At 41.7% G+C, this 15,694-nt stretch overlaps 1 protein-coding gene across 5 annotated transcripts in view; it reads left to right on the top strand.

The window, feature by feature from the left end:
• The window catches only part of COBL (cordon-bleu WH2 repeat protein), a 482,604-nt gene that overhangs the window by 366,624 nt on the left and 100,286 nt on the right, over positions 1 to 15,694 (top strand). For all 5 annotated transcript variants that reach the window (XM_083188208.1, XM_083188209.1, XM_083188207.1 and 2 more), the window contains one exon: positions 5,010 to 5,286. In XM_083188208.1, the coding sequence (XP_083044334.1) occupies positions 5,010 to 5,286 (277 nt within the window). The remainder of the gene's footprint in view (positions 1 to 5,009; positions 5,287 to 15,694) is intronic.

Below are 15,694 nucleotides of genomic sequence, written 5' to 3'. Positions count from 1 at the left end.
ATAGGCAGCGCTACTAATGTCGGCAACTGATGTGGGCACGTGTATAGGCAGTGATTCTACTGTCGGCAACTGGTGTGAGCATGTGTAAAAGCAGTGCTGCTACTGTCGGCAACTGGTGTGGGCTTTATGTATAGGCAGCGCTACTAGTGTCTGCAACTGGTGTGGGCATTATGTATAGGCAGCGCTACTAATGACGGCAACTGGTGTGGGCACGTGTATAGGCAGTGCTTCTTCTGTTGGCAACTGGTGAGGGTATATTTGTATAGGCAGTGCTACTAATGTCGGAAAATAGTGTTGGCACTTGTATACTACAGTCGGGAACTGGTGTGGGCATATTTGTATAGGCAGTGCTACTAATGTTGGCAACTGGTGTTGGCATATGGTTACATAGGGCTACTGATTTCGGCAATTGGTGTGAGTATTTGTATAGGCAGCGCTATAAATGTTGTCAACTGGTGTGGGCACATGTGTAGGCAGTGCTGCTGCTGTCGGCAATTGGTGTGGGCAAGGTGTATAGGCAGCGCAACTGCTGTCGGCAACTGGTGTGGGCGTATGGTTACACAGTGCTACTAATATCGACAACTGGTGTGTGCATATGGTTAAACAGTGCTACTAATGTTGGCAACTGGTGTGAGCACTACGTATAAGCAGAGCAACTGCTTTTGGCAACTGGTGTGTGCATTATGAATAAGCAATGCTACAAATGTGGGCATATGCAGGAGTACTCGGGGCATTATGTGTAGCATAATGTGTGTCAATGTCATATGGGCATTATGGTGCATGGGATATTTTGTAAGGGGAATTACGGTGTGTGGCATATTGTGTAAGGGCATCATGTTGTGTGGCATAATGTATCATTTGCATTACTGTGTGTGGTATAATGTGTAATGGGCATTGAGGTGTGAAGCATAATGTATTATGGGGATTACGGTGTAATTGGTACTTTTATGTGACCACGCCCCTTCCCCATGAAGCCATGCTCCTACATTTTTGCACATGCCTACGGCGCAAACTCTCCCTGTTTTTTAACTCATGGCACCAAAATGGCTAGTTACAGCTGTGTAATGTGAATAATATTGTGCTACTGTGTGGTGTAATTGAGAGTGGGAGTACTATTGTTTGGCCATTCCCCTTCCTTGTGAGATCACACGTTTTTCTTTCTGTGTGCACTGTCCCTTTGTAAAGCTTGGGTGGGCACAAATGTATAGTTTGCAGGAGGGGGCCGAAACCCCTAGCACTGGCCCTGATGGACAGGTAAGTTCTGGAAGGGGAGCCCATGCTGACCGGTCAGGGGGATGATGCTTTGGCCGGGGGGGCTTGTATAAAAAGTCTCGCCCGGCTGTGGGATGACCCTGTGGCTGGTTGGGCACGGTACTGGTTCTTGAAATACGGGAGACCCCTAGTCATTTTGTCCCCCGTATTTTGGGAACCAGGACCGGCCCTTGATCTGGTGCTGGTTTTATAAAATCCTGGGGAACTCTATTTGTTTTCCCCCGTGATTTAATGAAACCAGGACCGGTTCTTTGAGCCCGGGGCTGGTTATGCTCAGGAGTGGTGACCCCACGCCGTTTTTTTCCCATTTTTTTTATTTTTATTATTTTACCTTTTTTTTTAGAAAGAACCATGCACAGATCACAATGATCTCTGCATGGTTCTGTCAAATTTGCCTGTCAAAAATCGCACCCCATTAAATTTGCGCATTGTATACGTTATAATGGGAAAACATCTAGATTGGAATTGAAGTGTGAGTAAAAATCGCCGCTTCAGAAAGTGCAGATTCCTGGCAAAAAGTGTGATTTTTTTGCAGCAATTCCCATCCTATAAAATGTGCGATTTTCGGAAAACGTGGGGCCAAAAAAAAATAACATCCTATTAAATGTCGCCCATAATTTCATAATGCACATAGTCTTCTAAAACACTTCCCAGGTATAACAAAAGTAGTGTTCTTATATGAAAAGAGGTAGAATTGCAGGCAACATATGCACATTTAGATCTTTTCAGGTTGCCAAAATACTAACAATAAATGTTCATAAGACATTCATAGCTTTGATCTCATCCACAGTATTCTGCTTTTTGACTAATGCAATCAACCAAAGAAAACTTTCCTCCCTTAGAGGCAGATATATCCATTGTCAGGCAAAACAGAAATTGCCTTTGTACTTGCCCTATAAATGAAAGGGTTTCTACCAGGGATAACAGTGGTCTCACTTGCAAAAAGCTCTGCCAGCAGTATGATACTGACTATAGTATTCATTTGTTCAAGGATTTAGCGGCAGATCTACCGAAGGCCAAAAAGACTGTATTGCCAGTGATCACAGTCACTTGACTTTTTCTTCTTTCACCGTATACATCAAAGTGATAACACTGACCGTGGCAGTGCTACACATGGTAGTAACTTTGCTGACAGCAAGGTTGGCTATTTTTTGCCATATGACATGAATGAATGTTTTGAAATGTTTAAATTTTTTTATAGAATTTTTTTTATTTTATTTTAAATCAGTGGAAATGAGTGCCAAGGACTGTTTGTATGGGGGAAAAAATCCTTCGGGGGCCATATGTAAAAATGTTACTTACAAATTGTTCAGCTGCAGCCGTCCCACACTCCGGTGGCTGCTGCTGGATAGAACTCACAGTTTCTGGCTGCTGCTGATTAAGAGGAATCTCGCAAGAACTACTGACCTCTCGCGAGAACTCCTCTGTAATTGACTCCCGGCAAAGCCGCCCGGTGGGTGGGCAGGCCACTCAGACGGGCTATGGGGGCAGTTAATGGCCCCAGCTGCTAAATTGACGATATATTGGCTAATTCAGACATGATCACTGTGCTAATTTTGGGAGCCCTGCAATCAGGAATACACCACCCCACCAGTGTAAAATTCCACCCTGTACAAGCCTGCAAATTGCTTAGCACGTCTTGTGAAAATTAGCTGGATCAGCCATTAGCTACAAATCCATTAGCAACCCGCTCACCAGCTAATGTTTTTTCCACTATGTGCAGTCTGTGCATACAGTAGCCCAGGATTTACAGTACTCGGCGGATGTGAAAGAAACAGTCAGATCGGGGAACTGACATCACATGCCTTCCCTACAAATGCCTGGTCACACCCAGAAAACGTCACAAATGCTGGCTTCATGTCAATCACCTTGTGTACAACCAGCAATAAAAAAAAGTAGCAGGATTTTATCAGATACAAATTCACAGCTGCGCAAAAAGGTCTGAATTGAGCCCATAGTCATTGAGCATCCTGCACAAACAAAATATTTTGCTCAGAAAGGCAAATTGAGCAATATATTTTACAAAAATCATCTATGTATATGGGACTATCATCTATGTATAGGGGTCTATTTAAAAAGCAAAGTGACCAGAAGCACAAACAAATCATCAATTTCCAATCTGTCATTTTTGTCATACTTCTATATTTTACTGGGACAGCCCTTGCATTGTGTTATTAGCACTGAAGTGATCTTTGGATCCCTACTGCACACACAGATAAACATTGTGAATAATCCGGATTTTTATAGTGTGTATGCTCAGTATCACTAACAATGCTTGCTTCCATGCATCGATAATGCCCCCCCACCCCCCATCGTCTGTGCATGCAGCTCAACCTGACTATATTGTCAGCACGACGCAACTGAACGGCCTTTATTGCACCAACACCACTGACTATATCGGGGTACTGTTAGTTGGATAGTGTGTACATGGATCTAAGCTGGGTAAACTCTATGTAATATGCCCATTTCATGATATTGTTAACAATTTCCCCCGAACTCTAGAATTAATGATAAAGTGTATACACACTGAATATATTGTTTGCTTTACCAGTGACCATCTGGTTTTAGGAAATTACATTGTTATTGTTTATACACACTGAATGATATGCACCTAGTCATAACATAGGCAGAATTCACTGCATGTTAACGATATAGTCAGCTCACACTAGAGTCGATGATATGCATGATAATATAGTTAATGATTTCATTATTGTACATATCTGTAAGAAATATCTTATAAGAGTAAATATACTAAGATGAGAGTTTTATTGAAGATAGGATGTTGCCCATAGCAACCAATCAGATTCTGTATTTTATCTTCTAGAAGATGCTAAATAAATAAGATGTATAATCTCATTGGTTGCTATCTTTAATAGAACTCTCATCTTGGGTGCCTATTTGGTGCCTATTTGTCAAGATTTTGCTCCCGAAAATAACATTCCTAGGGGGAAATTTAATAGGATGAGAGATTCGGAAAGTGAGAGATTTGGTAAGAAATCTCCAGGTTTTTTTAAAGCAGCAATCATTTACACTTTTAAAACCAGTTTGATTTTGCAGTGTAAATGATTGCCGCTTTAAAAAAACTGGAGATCTCTCACTTTCTGAATCTTTCATCCTATTACATTTCCCCCTAATCTCCACATATCACAGGGATGATCAAAACATTTTCAGGGTAGTTTTATCAAGAGGCAGACGCTGAAACACAGACTCCAAACCCAACTGTCCCACTGAAGGCATAAAAGCTAATGCTATCACTATACTTTTGGGTTCGGTTCGAGCACTGCTTTTTGCATTTGCATGTGTGGTCATAAGGCATGGACACCATCTCCACCTGTACCTTAGTAAATTCACCACTAAATGTGTTGATCTAAAGTAAACCATGGGTCTTCAAACTGTGGCCCTCCAGATGTTGTGAAACTACAAATCCCAGCGTGCCTTGCCACAGTTTTAACACTCCCTTATAGCAAAACTGTGGCAAGGCATGCTGGGATTTGTAGTTTCAGAACATCTTTAGGGCCACAGTTTGAATACCCATGATCTAAACTATGTCAAATTTGACATTTTAGCTATCACAATTATTGTTGGTAAATATACTATACAGCAAATGTATTGTTTCTTTTGCTACCTGAAAGATATCTGCTTTACATAATCTATTAATATTATTACAGCATTTTTAAGATTTGGTTTGGGGTATTTCATAGCACTAACATACTGTTCCCCTGATCACTACCATGCAGGTGAGAAACGCTTAAGTCGCTGGAACAGAATTTCATCGGATGAAGTGTCGATGACTGATGATGCTGGATCTGTAAATAGCTACACAGAAGATTCGGGCATTGTGAGCTCTCCATCGGACACTGTCTCTATAGATATGCAAAACGACGGCACAAAAAGGAGGGAAAAAGACCTGAGTCAGGAGAAGGGTTCTGGAGCAGATGAAACCTACACAGAAACTCTTCACCCTAACAGAGCTGACTCCTTTACCAGTGAAGACTCATTGAGCTTACATACAAGGTACATACTTTAGAAACTTTCATTTGACCCCAAAATATTTAAATACATTTTAAAGCTAAAAATATTATTTTCCTTACCTATGTAGTTATCCCATTTACTACCCTACATCTTGATTGACAATGAAGCATTTGTATTACACCATGCAGATGCATCACGTTGTCTCTTGAATTTGTCGCTAGCCCTTAAGTGCTTATCTTGATGTATTATTGACTTAGCGTGCTTTTTCTGAAGGACTAAGTAAGGTTCATAGAACACTTCAACATTCTGTTCCTCTCAGACAAAGAATGCAATCATAACATAGTTTTGCATCAAGAGATTGACTCATCAATTGTTCTATCACTGACTAGGCAGAAAGTGTTCCACAACAGGAGGGCTTAGTTACTAATGTTTGTACACTGCAGTAATGGAGTATTTGTTCAGTCTGAGTGCAATGAACATAATCTACTTGTCTTTCTGAGGCCTGTTTCTGGAACAAACATACTTTACCTCTGCGTCAAACAGCTATCCCGTTTCTGGCAGTCAGAACTGTGGTTGTAAGTAAGAGCTGCAGTAAGAAAGAGAACATCATATCTTCATAATCTGAACAGTTTGCTCTTGATATTAACTTGCAGCTCCATGAATCTGAAGATACCATGGAAGTTTTCATTATTTTTTTCTTTATTCAAAACTAGCTGACCCGCCCGGCGTTGCCCGGGAAAACCTTTGGGTTTCTTTATTTCCAAAATTGCTGAAAAATGTAATTTTACAGTATGCTGTGACAAAGACCTAAGATTGTAATTTGTTATAGATTCCACCATAATGTTAGAATGTGTTTGCATTGATACTCAATGATGGCAATGAAATCAGGTGTGGTGTTGTTGTTTGAAACACAACGCTTCTGAGTTGAAAACTTGTATGTGTTGATGAATTCCACATCCACTCCTGAGATTTAGCACCCACATCCACATCCACTCCTGAGATTTAGCACCTACCTTCTGAGGGTCAGAAATCGGTACAAAATCAGAAAGGGACATGTCCACACCTCAATTTCTATACTTTCAATGGTACAGTTTCTAGGGTGTGTAATTACAGGCGCTGAGTGCGTGGGGTCCGGGGTGGGCGTTACTTACAGCGCCATAATTAATTAAAAATTCACTGCTCCCTGCCACTCACCGAACCTGCCTGCAGCAGTCTCTGAGGTCTGGGGATCTGTAAAGCACATGCACCGAGCATCTCTACCAAACAGTGGGGCAGCCCCTGAGTGTGGGAGCAGGTCCGCGGGCCTGGCCAAATGATGTCATGACGCGATGCACACTATCCGCACCACTGTAATGCACCACTGGGAATGGGTGCAATGGGCAAAATTCTTCCCTACACCCACCGGGCCAATCCACTGATCCAGCCATCACAATCATCAATGGATGCATTGATAAGGTTTGGAGTTTAAGAAGTTAAAGAATAAGACTGAGAAAAAGAATTGCCATGTTACAAAGAGTACAATTTACTCAATAAATCGTGAAAAAAATTTAAGTGTACATAGAAGTACAATCAAGAAATGAAAGAAGGATTACAAAATAAGTTCAGATTCAAACTGATAATTGTTTGGATGGGTTGGGTTGTGAAACAAATCTATAGGTGAGGGTATGGATATTGTGGGCATAATTGGTGTTTGTTACACCTACAGGGGGCCCTCAATTGATGGGATTTTCACTACAGTGTCACGGTCACAGTGTCACCATAGGGGGATTCCCAATTGGGGTCCAGGTGGTCTTTTGGGACCCTTTACAATCCTGAAGGTCTTTTCTCCTTGAGCTTACAGTCTCCCTTAATGATAGTCAATCACTGAGGGAGACTGTAGGCTCCAGGAGAAGAGACCAACGGGATTGTAAAGGGGTCCCTAAAAGACCACCTGAACCCCAATTGGAAATCCCCCTACGGTGACACTGTAGTGAGAATTTCTCATCAACTGGGGACCCCCTGTAGGTGTACCAAACACCAATTATGCCCACAATCTCCATACCCCCTCCACCTATAGATTTGTTTCGCAACCCACTACCATCCAAATAATTATCAGTTTGAATCAGAATTAATTTTTTAATCCTACTTTCATTTCTTGATTGTACTGTACTTCTATGTACACATATTTTTTTCACGATTTATTGAGTAAATTGTACACTATAACGTGACAAATCTTCATCTCAGTCTTATTCTTCAACTTCTTACACTCATAACATTCAAACAAATGCATGCAGCGCTCATGCCCATCGACCAAACATTATCTATGAACCAAAAGAGTCTGAGAAACCCTTAAGGCAGAGCTGTGCCTGATATCCAACTGACTAACAGGGTGAGTGCAGTGTACCCACTTTGTATTGATCAATGGGTGCATTGGCCAGGACAAAGATTTCTCAGTGCAACTGGCCGGGGAGCGCAGTGACAGGCTGGAGGACTGGAGAGACGGATATGGGGAACAAAGTAGAAACGGTACATTAGGTACAGTTTTTATTTGCCGGTACAGACGGTTAAATAAACGGCAAATTATTTTTTATGTGTTCTGTGTGCTTGTGTGTGTTGTACTGTTTTTGTGTGTGTGTTGTAGTGTATGTGGTTGTGTGTGTTGTATTGTATGTATCTGTCCAATGCGTAAGTGTGTGAGGTGTGCTACGTGTATACAGTATGTGTTTGTTGTGTCTTTGTGTATCTGTGCAATGTTTAAGTGTGTGTCGTACTGTTTTTTGGGTGTGTGTGGTGAATGTGTGTGTGTGTTGTGCAGTTAGAGGTATGTTATGTGTGTGTGTTGTGTGTATCTGCCCTATGTGTAAGTGCGTAAGGAGTGCTATGTATAAATCTGTGTGTGTGTAGTGTGCTGTGTGTATCTGTGTTTAAGTGTGTGTTTTGTGTATTGTACTGTTTTTGGGTGTGTGTTGTAGTGAATGTGGGTGTGTGTTGTACTGTGAGTGTTGTGTGTATCTGCCGAATGTGTAAGTTTGTGATCTGTGCTACGTATATATGTGTGTGTAGTGTTCTTTGCGTATCCTGGCAATGTTTAAGTGTGTGTGTTCTGTGTGTTTGTGTTGTACTGTTTTTGGGTGTGTGTTGTAGTGTGCATGGATTTGTATTGTACTGCATGTGGTGTGTTGTGTGTGTGTGTGTATCTGTCCAATGTGTAAGTGTGTGAGGTGCTCTACGTATAAATGTGTGTGTTGTGTGCGTATGTGGTGTACTGTGTGTGTGTGTGTGTGCGTGTACAATGTGTATGTGTGTGTGTTGTGTGGTCTATGTATATCCTCAATTATTTCCTAATTGTTAAAAGCCTTCACCATAATGTTAGAATGTGTCATTCATACTCAATGACAGCAATGAAATCAGGTGTGGAGTTGTTCCTTTGCAAACGGTTTCCCAGATCATCGATCTTTTCCCCAGAACATCAATGAAGGTAAATTACAACTTGGTGTTTTTTAAATTTCTAAGTGAAATTTCCCAAAAACGGCTTCGAGGTGCACACCACCGGGTCCAGAGGTATCTTGTTGCTGAATTTGGTGTCTCTGAGTGCCTCGGTGTGTCCGCAATGCGCCGGACACGCACACACACACACACACACGCACACAGATTCTTCAACTTATTATATAGACTAGCTGACCCGCCCGGCGTTGCCCGGGAAACCCTTGGGGTTTCTTTATTTCCAAAATTTCTGAAAAATGTCATCTTACAGTATGCTGTGCCAAAGACCTAAGATTGTAATTTGTTATAGATTCCACCATAATGTTAGAATGTGTTTGCATTGATACTCAATGACGGCAATGAAATCAGGTGTGGTGTTGTTGTTTGAAACACAACGCTCCTGAGTTGATAACTTGTATGTGTTGATGAATTCCACATCCACTCCTGAGATTTAGCACCTACTGTATGACATATCCTCCAACATCTGAGGGTCAGAAATCGGTACAAAATCAGAAAGGGACGTGGCCACACCTCCATTTCTATACTTTCAAATTGTACAATTTCTAGGGTGTGTAATTACAGGCGCTGAGTGCAAAGGGACCGGGGTGGGCGTTACTTACCCCGCCATAATTAATTAAAAATTCACTGCTCCCTGCCACTGCCACTCCCCTCACCGAACCTGCAGCAGTCTCTGAGGTCTGGGGATCTGTAAAGCACATGCACCGGGCATCTCTACCAAACAGTGGGGCAGCCCCTGAGTGTGGGAGCAGGTCCACGGGCCTGGCCACATGATGTCATGTAGCGACGCACGCTACCCGCACCACTGTAATGCCCCACTGGGAATGGGTGCAATGGGCCAAATTCTTCCCTACACCCGCCGAGCCAATCCACTGATCCAGCCATCACAATCATCAATGGGTGCATTGATAAGGTTTGAGTGTAAGAAGTTGAAGAATAAGACTGAGAAAATGTATTGCCATGTTACAAAGTGTACAATTTACTCAATAAATCGTGAAAAAATGTAAGTGTACATAGAAGTACAATCAAGAAATGAAAGTAGGATTAAAAAATAAATTCTGATTCAAACTGATAATTGTTTGGATGGGGTGGGTTGTGAAACAAATCTATAGGTGGGGGTATGGATATTAGTGTTTGTTACACCTACATGGGGCCCTCAATTGATGGGATTTTTACTACAGTGTCACGGTCACATTGTCACCATAGGGGGATTCCCAATTGGGGGCCAGGTGGTCTTTTAGGGACCCTTTACAATCCTGTAGGTCTCTTCTCCTTGAGCTTACAGTCTCCCTTAATGATAGTCAATCACTGATGGAGACCATAGGCTCTAGGAGAAGAGACCAACGGAATTGTAAAGGGGTCCCTAAAAGACCACCTGAACCCCAATAGGAAATCCCCCTACGGTGACACTGTAGTGAAAATTTCTCATCATCTGGGTACCCCCTGTAGGTATACCAGACACCAATTATGCCCACAATATCCATACCCCCTCCACCTATAGATTTGTTTCGTAACCCACTGCCATCCAAACAATTATCAGTTTGAATCTTAATTAACTTTTTAATCCTACTTTCATTTCTTGATTGTACTTCTACTGTATGTACACATATTTTTTTCACAATTTATTGAGTAAATTGTACACTATAACATGACAAATCTTCATCTGAGTCTTATTCTTCAACTTTTAACACTCATAACATTCAAACAAATGCATGCAGCGCTCATGCCCATCGACCAAACATTATCTATGAACCAAAAGAGTCTGGGAAACCCTTAAGGCAGAGCAGTGCCTGATATCCAACTGACTAACAGGGTGAGTGCAGTGTACCCACTTTGTATTGATCAATGGGTGCATTGGCCAGGACAAAGATTTCTCAGTGCAACTGGAGGACTGGAGAGACGGATATGGGGAACAAAGTAGAAATGGTACATTAGGTACAGTTTTTATTTGCCAGTACAGACTGTTAAATAAACGGCAAATTATTTTTTATGTGTTCTGTGTGTTTGTGTGTGTTGTACTGTTTTTGTGTGTGTGTTGTAATGTATGTGGTTTTGTGTGTTATATTGTATGTATCTGTCCAATGCGTAAGTGTGTGAGGTGTGCTATGTATATACAGTATGTGTGTGTTGTGTCTTTGTGTATCTGTGCAAAGTTTAAATGTGTGTTTTGTGTGTGTTGTACTGCTTTTGGGTGTGTGTGGTGAATGTGGGTGTGTGTTGTGCTGTTAGAGGTATGTTATGTGTGTGTATCTGTGCAATGTTTAAGTGTGTGTTCTGTGTATTGTACTGTTTTTGGGTGTGTGTTGTAGTGAATGTTGGTGTGTGTTGTACTGTGAGTTGTGTGTTATGTGTGTGTGTTGTGTTGTGTGTATATCTGCCGAATGTGTAAGTTTGTGAGGTGCGCTCCGTATATATGTGTGTGTAGTGTGCTGTGCATATCCTGGCAATGTTTAAGTGTGTGTGTTCTCAGTGGCGTAGCTCGGTTTGGGGCCCCCCCCCCCCCCGCCGTTAATGGGGGGGCGCCTCCCCCCCTCCCTGCCGGCCTCCCCACCCCCGCCGTTAATGGGGGGCGCCTCCCCCCCTCCCCACCCCGGCCGCCGGTGCAACCCCCCCCCCCCTTCGCCGCAGGCTTACCTGTCTGAGCGTCCCGGCTCCCCTCCTGGCTTCAATTAATAATTCTATGCAGACGGACCACGATAAAATGGCCGCCCCCATACCGCAAACAGTTTCAGGGAACTGAAAAAACAGGGTATCAGAACTAAGTTCTGTGGCAGCGCTGGGTGAAATATGTTATGGTACAGCTAATTAAGAGATTGGATGATCTGTACAGATAATTTTATTAAATTGGACAGTCTGTCCATATATAAAATGAATATGCAAGAATTGGCATGTACATACACTATAAAATTACAACAATGAAAATAGAAAATAAAAAATATATATAAAAAACACTCTGCCTGCTGGTTTTCATGTATACATGATTGCAATCGGTATTAAGTATCTGGTATAGTTACCAATCCTGGTGACAGGAAAATGTTCCAGATTTCAATATTAAAAGATTTGATCGATAGGGCCCCAGTGGGCTGATGAGATGGCGCAAGTGATGCTGGACCGCACAGCCAGTGATGTTGGATCCTCTCTAGTTGGTGGCCTGGAGTGATGTGAAATGTTCCGTGGCCACTGGAGGTCTTTCCAAGCGGAGTTGTCACTGATGGATATTTTCGGTCATGGATGTACTTGCTAGGCTCCTGTACAATATTGGTGCAGCCTGATGGTGAGCCCGTGGGGCCAGAGGTACCTCCCAAGGGTGGGGAGAAGAAGATTGTTGGGGGATCCTCTCTAAGGATAGCCGTATCGGACAGTTGGAAATGAGTCCACGGTTCCTATGGAGGAATGGATTCCTGGTGGTTCCCAATAAGGACAGGACTGGGAATCAAGTCCTATAGTGGGTTTTGCCAGAAAAGCGGGGTCCAGTGAGTGGTTGAGTCTCAAATGAGACTTGGGGATAAGTCCAATGGTGGACAATACCAGCACGGCAGAGTGCAAAGTCCAATGATAGACAATACCAGCACGGCAGAGTGCAGTGTGTGGTGGGGTCTCCAACGCGTTTCGCTGCTTCCCACAGTGCAGCTTTGTCAAGGATAATTTCATAGTAAGGCAAACTGTCTTATATACCCTTATAATTAGTACAATAGATTGCACCTGGGTGCATAGATCATCCAATCTTGTCAAAAACATTTCAAAAGGTATTAAGTTTGAAAAGGAGACAGTGAATTGTATATATATAAATTAATCATGCTAAGTTAAATGAATTATAAGCACAATCAAAGAGATAACTTACATTTTTATCGGTTGGTATGTTTATCCCGATCACATGATCGGAAAAGGGTCCAATCGCGTATCACCGTATGAAAGGTGCACATGTTAATATGCCCCCGTTTCCTCCTGGTGTGTACGGTGTTGTGTCCCCACTTCCGGGGTACACAGGCAGTGGGGACGCGAGATGCCGCCACACGCATCGCGCGTCACCCATGTGCGGTGTCTGGTTGGTGTGCGTCGCGTACTAATGACGCACTCACGCTGCCGTCTTAGGTCTACGGCTCCTATTCTGACTATAGTTGCGGTCACGTGTTACATACACGTGAGCGTGATGAGGACGAATCGGGTGTGTATTTTACCCTGTGTCTTAGTCACATGACCTGTCGCTAGGTTACGTAGTAAACCTTATGGATTGTATTTACCAAGCATTGGCAGATAACCATATATACGCGAATATATGTGTTACAGTCATGTTTCAAAGATACATATCAAATAGACACACGGTATGTGGGATATTCGTGATTTATATATAAGAATAATCGCTATAACATATAGGTGGATGGTAAATTCATATATTTATACACACAATTAAGGGTTAAATCAAGAACAGAGGTATGGGAGTTTAACTATTAGAGAGTATATGCGTATTCATGAAACTGGACAAGCTTTAATTAAATGGCCACATATATACAAACATGAACATATATAACATAATAGGTATTTGCATTTAGTATTAGGCTATTAAGCATTCGTATGGAGAATATATGCATATTAGGCCTAACGTCTTTAGAGGAATTGTTTTCTAAAAGGTAGAGGGAAAAGGGGGGGGGGGGAGAGGAAGAAGTGAGGAGGGCTAAACCTAGATTACCATATTAAGTTCTACTGCCTCGTTGAGGCCAGAGGGATAGATGGATCCTAGCTGGTGCATCCAGAATATTTCCTGCCTGCAGAGCTTTCTAAATCTATCTCCACCTCTCCTGGTGGTCTCTATGTGTTCTATCCCTATAATTTTGAGGTCCTCTGGGTTTCCTTTGTGAAATTCTGAAAAGTGACGTGATACACTATGAGTGGCCAGCTGTTTTACTACATTTCTTCGGTGCTCTAGAAACCGGATTCGTAATTTGCGGGTGGTGCGGCCAACATAATGTAGACCGCAACTACAAAGTAAAATATAAATAATAAAAGAAGAATTACAATTAATAAATCCATTAATTTTATATTCTTTATCTTTGATTTTTATTGTTTCTGTTTGTGTATGGGAGGTGTGAGAGCAGGTGATACACTTATTTCCACCGCATTTAAAAAAACCTTTTGGTTTCGGGGGGAGCCAGGAAAGTTCACAACTACTTGGGATGGATTCAGAAATAGGTTTTAGAAAACTGGGTGCCAGTAAATTTTTCAAGGAAGTGTTCTTTTTGAAAACAAATATTGGTTCTTCTGGTAAGGAATTAAGAAGAAGAGGATCCTGTTTAGGGATGTTGTAATTTTTCTTTATAATAGTTTTTATATCTGAACAGTGATTATGGTACGTGGCTATATAAGCTAATTCTCTTTTAGTAGAGCTGTTTGTTTTATTTTTGGATTTTAGTAATTCATTCCTATCTAGTGAATTTACAGTTTCAAGGGCTTGGTCTAGGATGTGTTTGGGGTATCCTCGATCTTCGAAGGATCCCTTCATCCTGCCAGCCTGTTCCTGGAACGAAGCTGTGTCCGAACAATTACGTTTAAGACGTAGAAATTGTCCCTTGGGGATATTTTTAACCCAAGGGCGATAGTGTGCACTTCGAAAATGCAAGTAGGCATTTGTACCAACTTCTTTTACATGATTAGTGGTAAATATTTGGTTTCCGCGAATTTCGAGGGCTATATCGAGAAACGTGGTCTCGTGAGGGTGAAAAGAATGGGTAAATTTTAAATTAAATTGATTATCATTTAAGTGATTAACAAAGTGTTGTGCTGAAAGTGAGTCCCCATCCCAAATAATAAAAAGGTCATCAATATATCTGCCATAGAGGACCAGGTTCGCCTCCCAGTCGCCCCCCCAGATGTGGCGGTCCTCGACCGCACCCATATAGAGGTTGGCATAACTGGGGGCAAACCTGGTCCCCATGGCAGTACCCATAATCTGTAAATAAAAAGTGTCCAGAAATAAAAAATAATTGTGTTGTAATATAAAAGCAATAGCATCAGTAACAAAGTGTTGGTGGTCCAGACTCAGATCCCCATCCGAGAATAGTCTGTCAGAAATGACCTTTAAACCTGTTTCATGAGGAATGTTAGAGTACAAACTCTGAACATCCAGGGTCAGAAAGTTATAAGATTCTTTCCATATTTGGTTCTGTATAATTTGCAGAAAATGTGTAGTATCTCGGATGTGGGATCTGAGGGTGGGTACTCGGGGTTGCAAATAAGAATCAACATAAAACGAAAGGTTGGACGTGAGTGAATTAATACCAGAAATAATAGGTCTCCCAGGAGGTGCCGTGAGGGATTTGTGTATCTTGGGTAGGTGATAAAAAATAGGGGTAACCGGGTGTTCAAAGAATAAAAATCTGAGCTCGTCTCTCGATATAACCCCCTGTGCTTCCGCTCTGAGCAATAGATCTGACAACTCTGAGATAAAAATATTAGTAGGGTCAGAGGGGAGTTTTCTGTAGCATACAGGATCGTTTAGTTGTCTATATGCCTCGCTAATATATTCTGTTCGATCCTGAAGCACTATCCCTCCCCCTTTGTCTGCCTCTCTTATGACCAGACTTGTGTCCTTTGTTAATTTTTTCAAAGCTTTTAGTTCTTGTTTATTCAAATTATTTTTCTTAAGTTTATTTCCTTGTTTGTGTTCTGTTTGTATTTTTGAACAAAGATTCCTAAAATCATCTAGGGTTGTCTTATAAAAGCTTTCGATATTTTGGCCTTTTGATTTAATCGGAAAAAATTCAGATTTTATACGAAAGTTTTCCCTAGTGATATCAAAGATTTTTTGTTGTGAGGGTGCAAAATTAGATTGGTTTTCAATTAGCAGTTCATTTAATGTATTGATCGCTATCTGGTCACCTGTGTCTAAAACAATTGGCATGGCATTTTCTTGCTTCTTATATAATGTCTGTCGTGCGAAGAATCTTTTTCGACATAATGTTCTAATGAATCTGTT

Source organism: Crinia signifera, chromosome 5 (genome assembly GCF_055691185.1).
Source record: "Crinia signifera chromosome 5, ASM5569118v1, whole genome shotgun sequence".
NCBI lineage: Eukaryota > Metazoa > Chordata > Amphibia > Anura > Myobatrachidae > Crinia > Crinia signifera.
The sequence above is the reverse complement of the archived record's forward strand: the minus strand, read 5'-3'. Positions and strand labels throughout refer to the sequence as shown.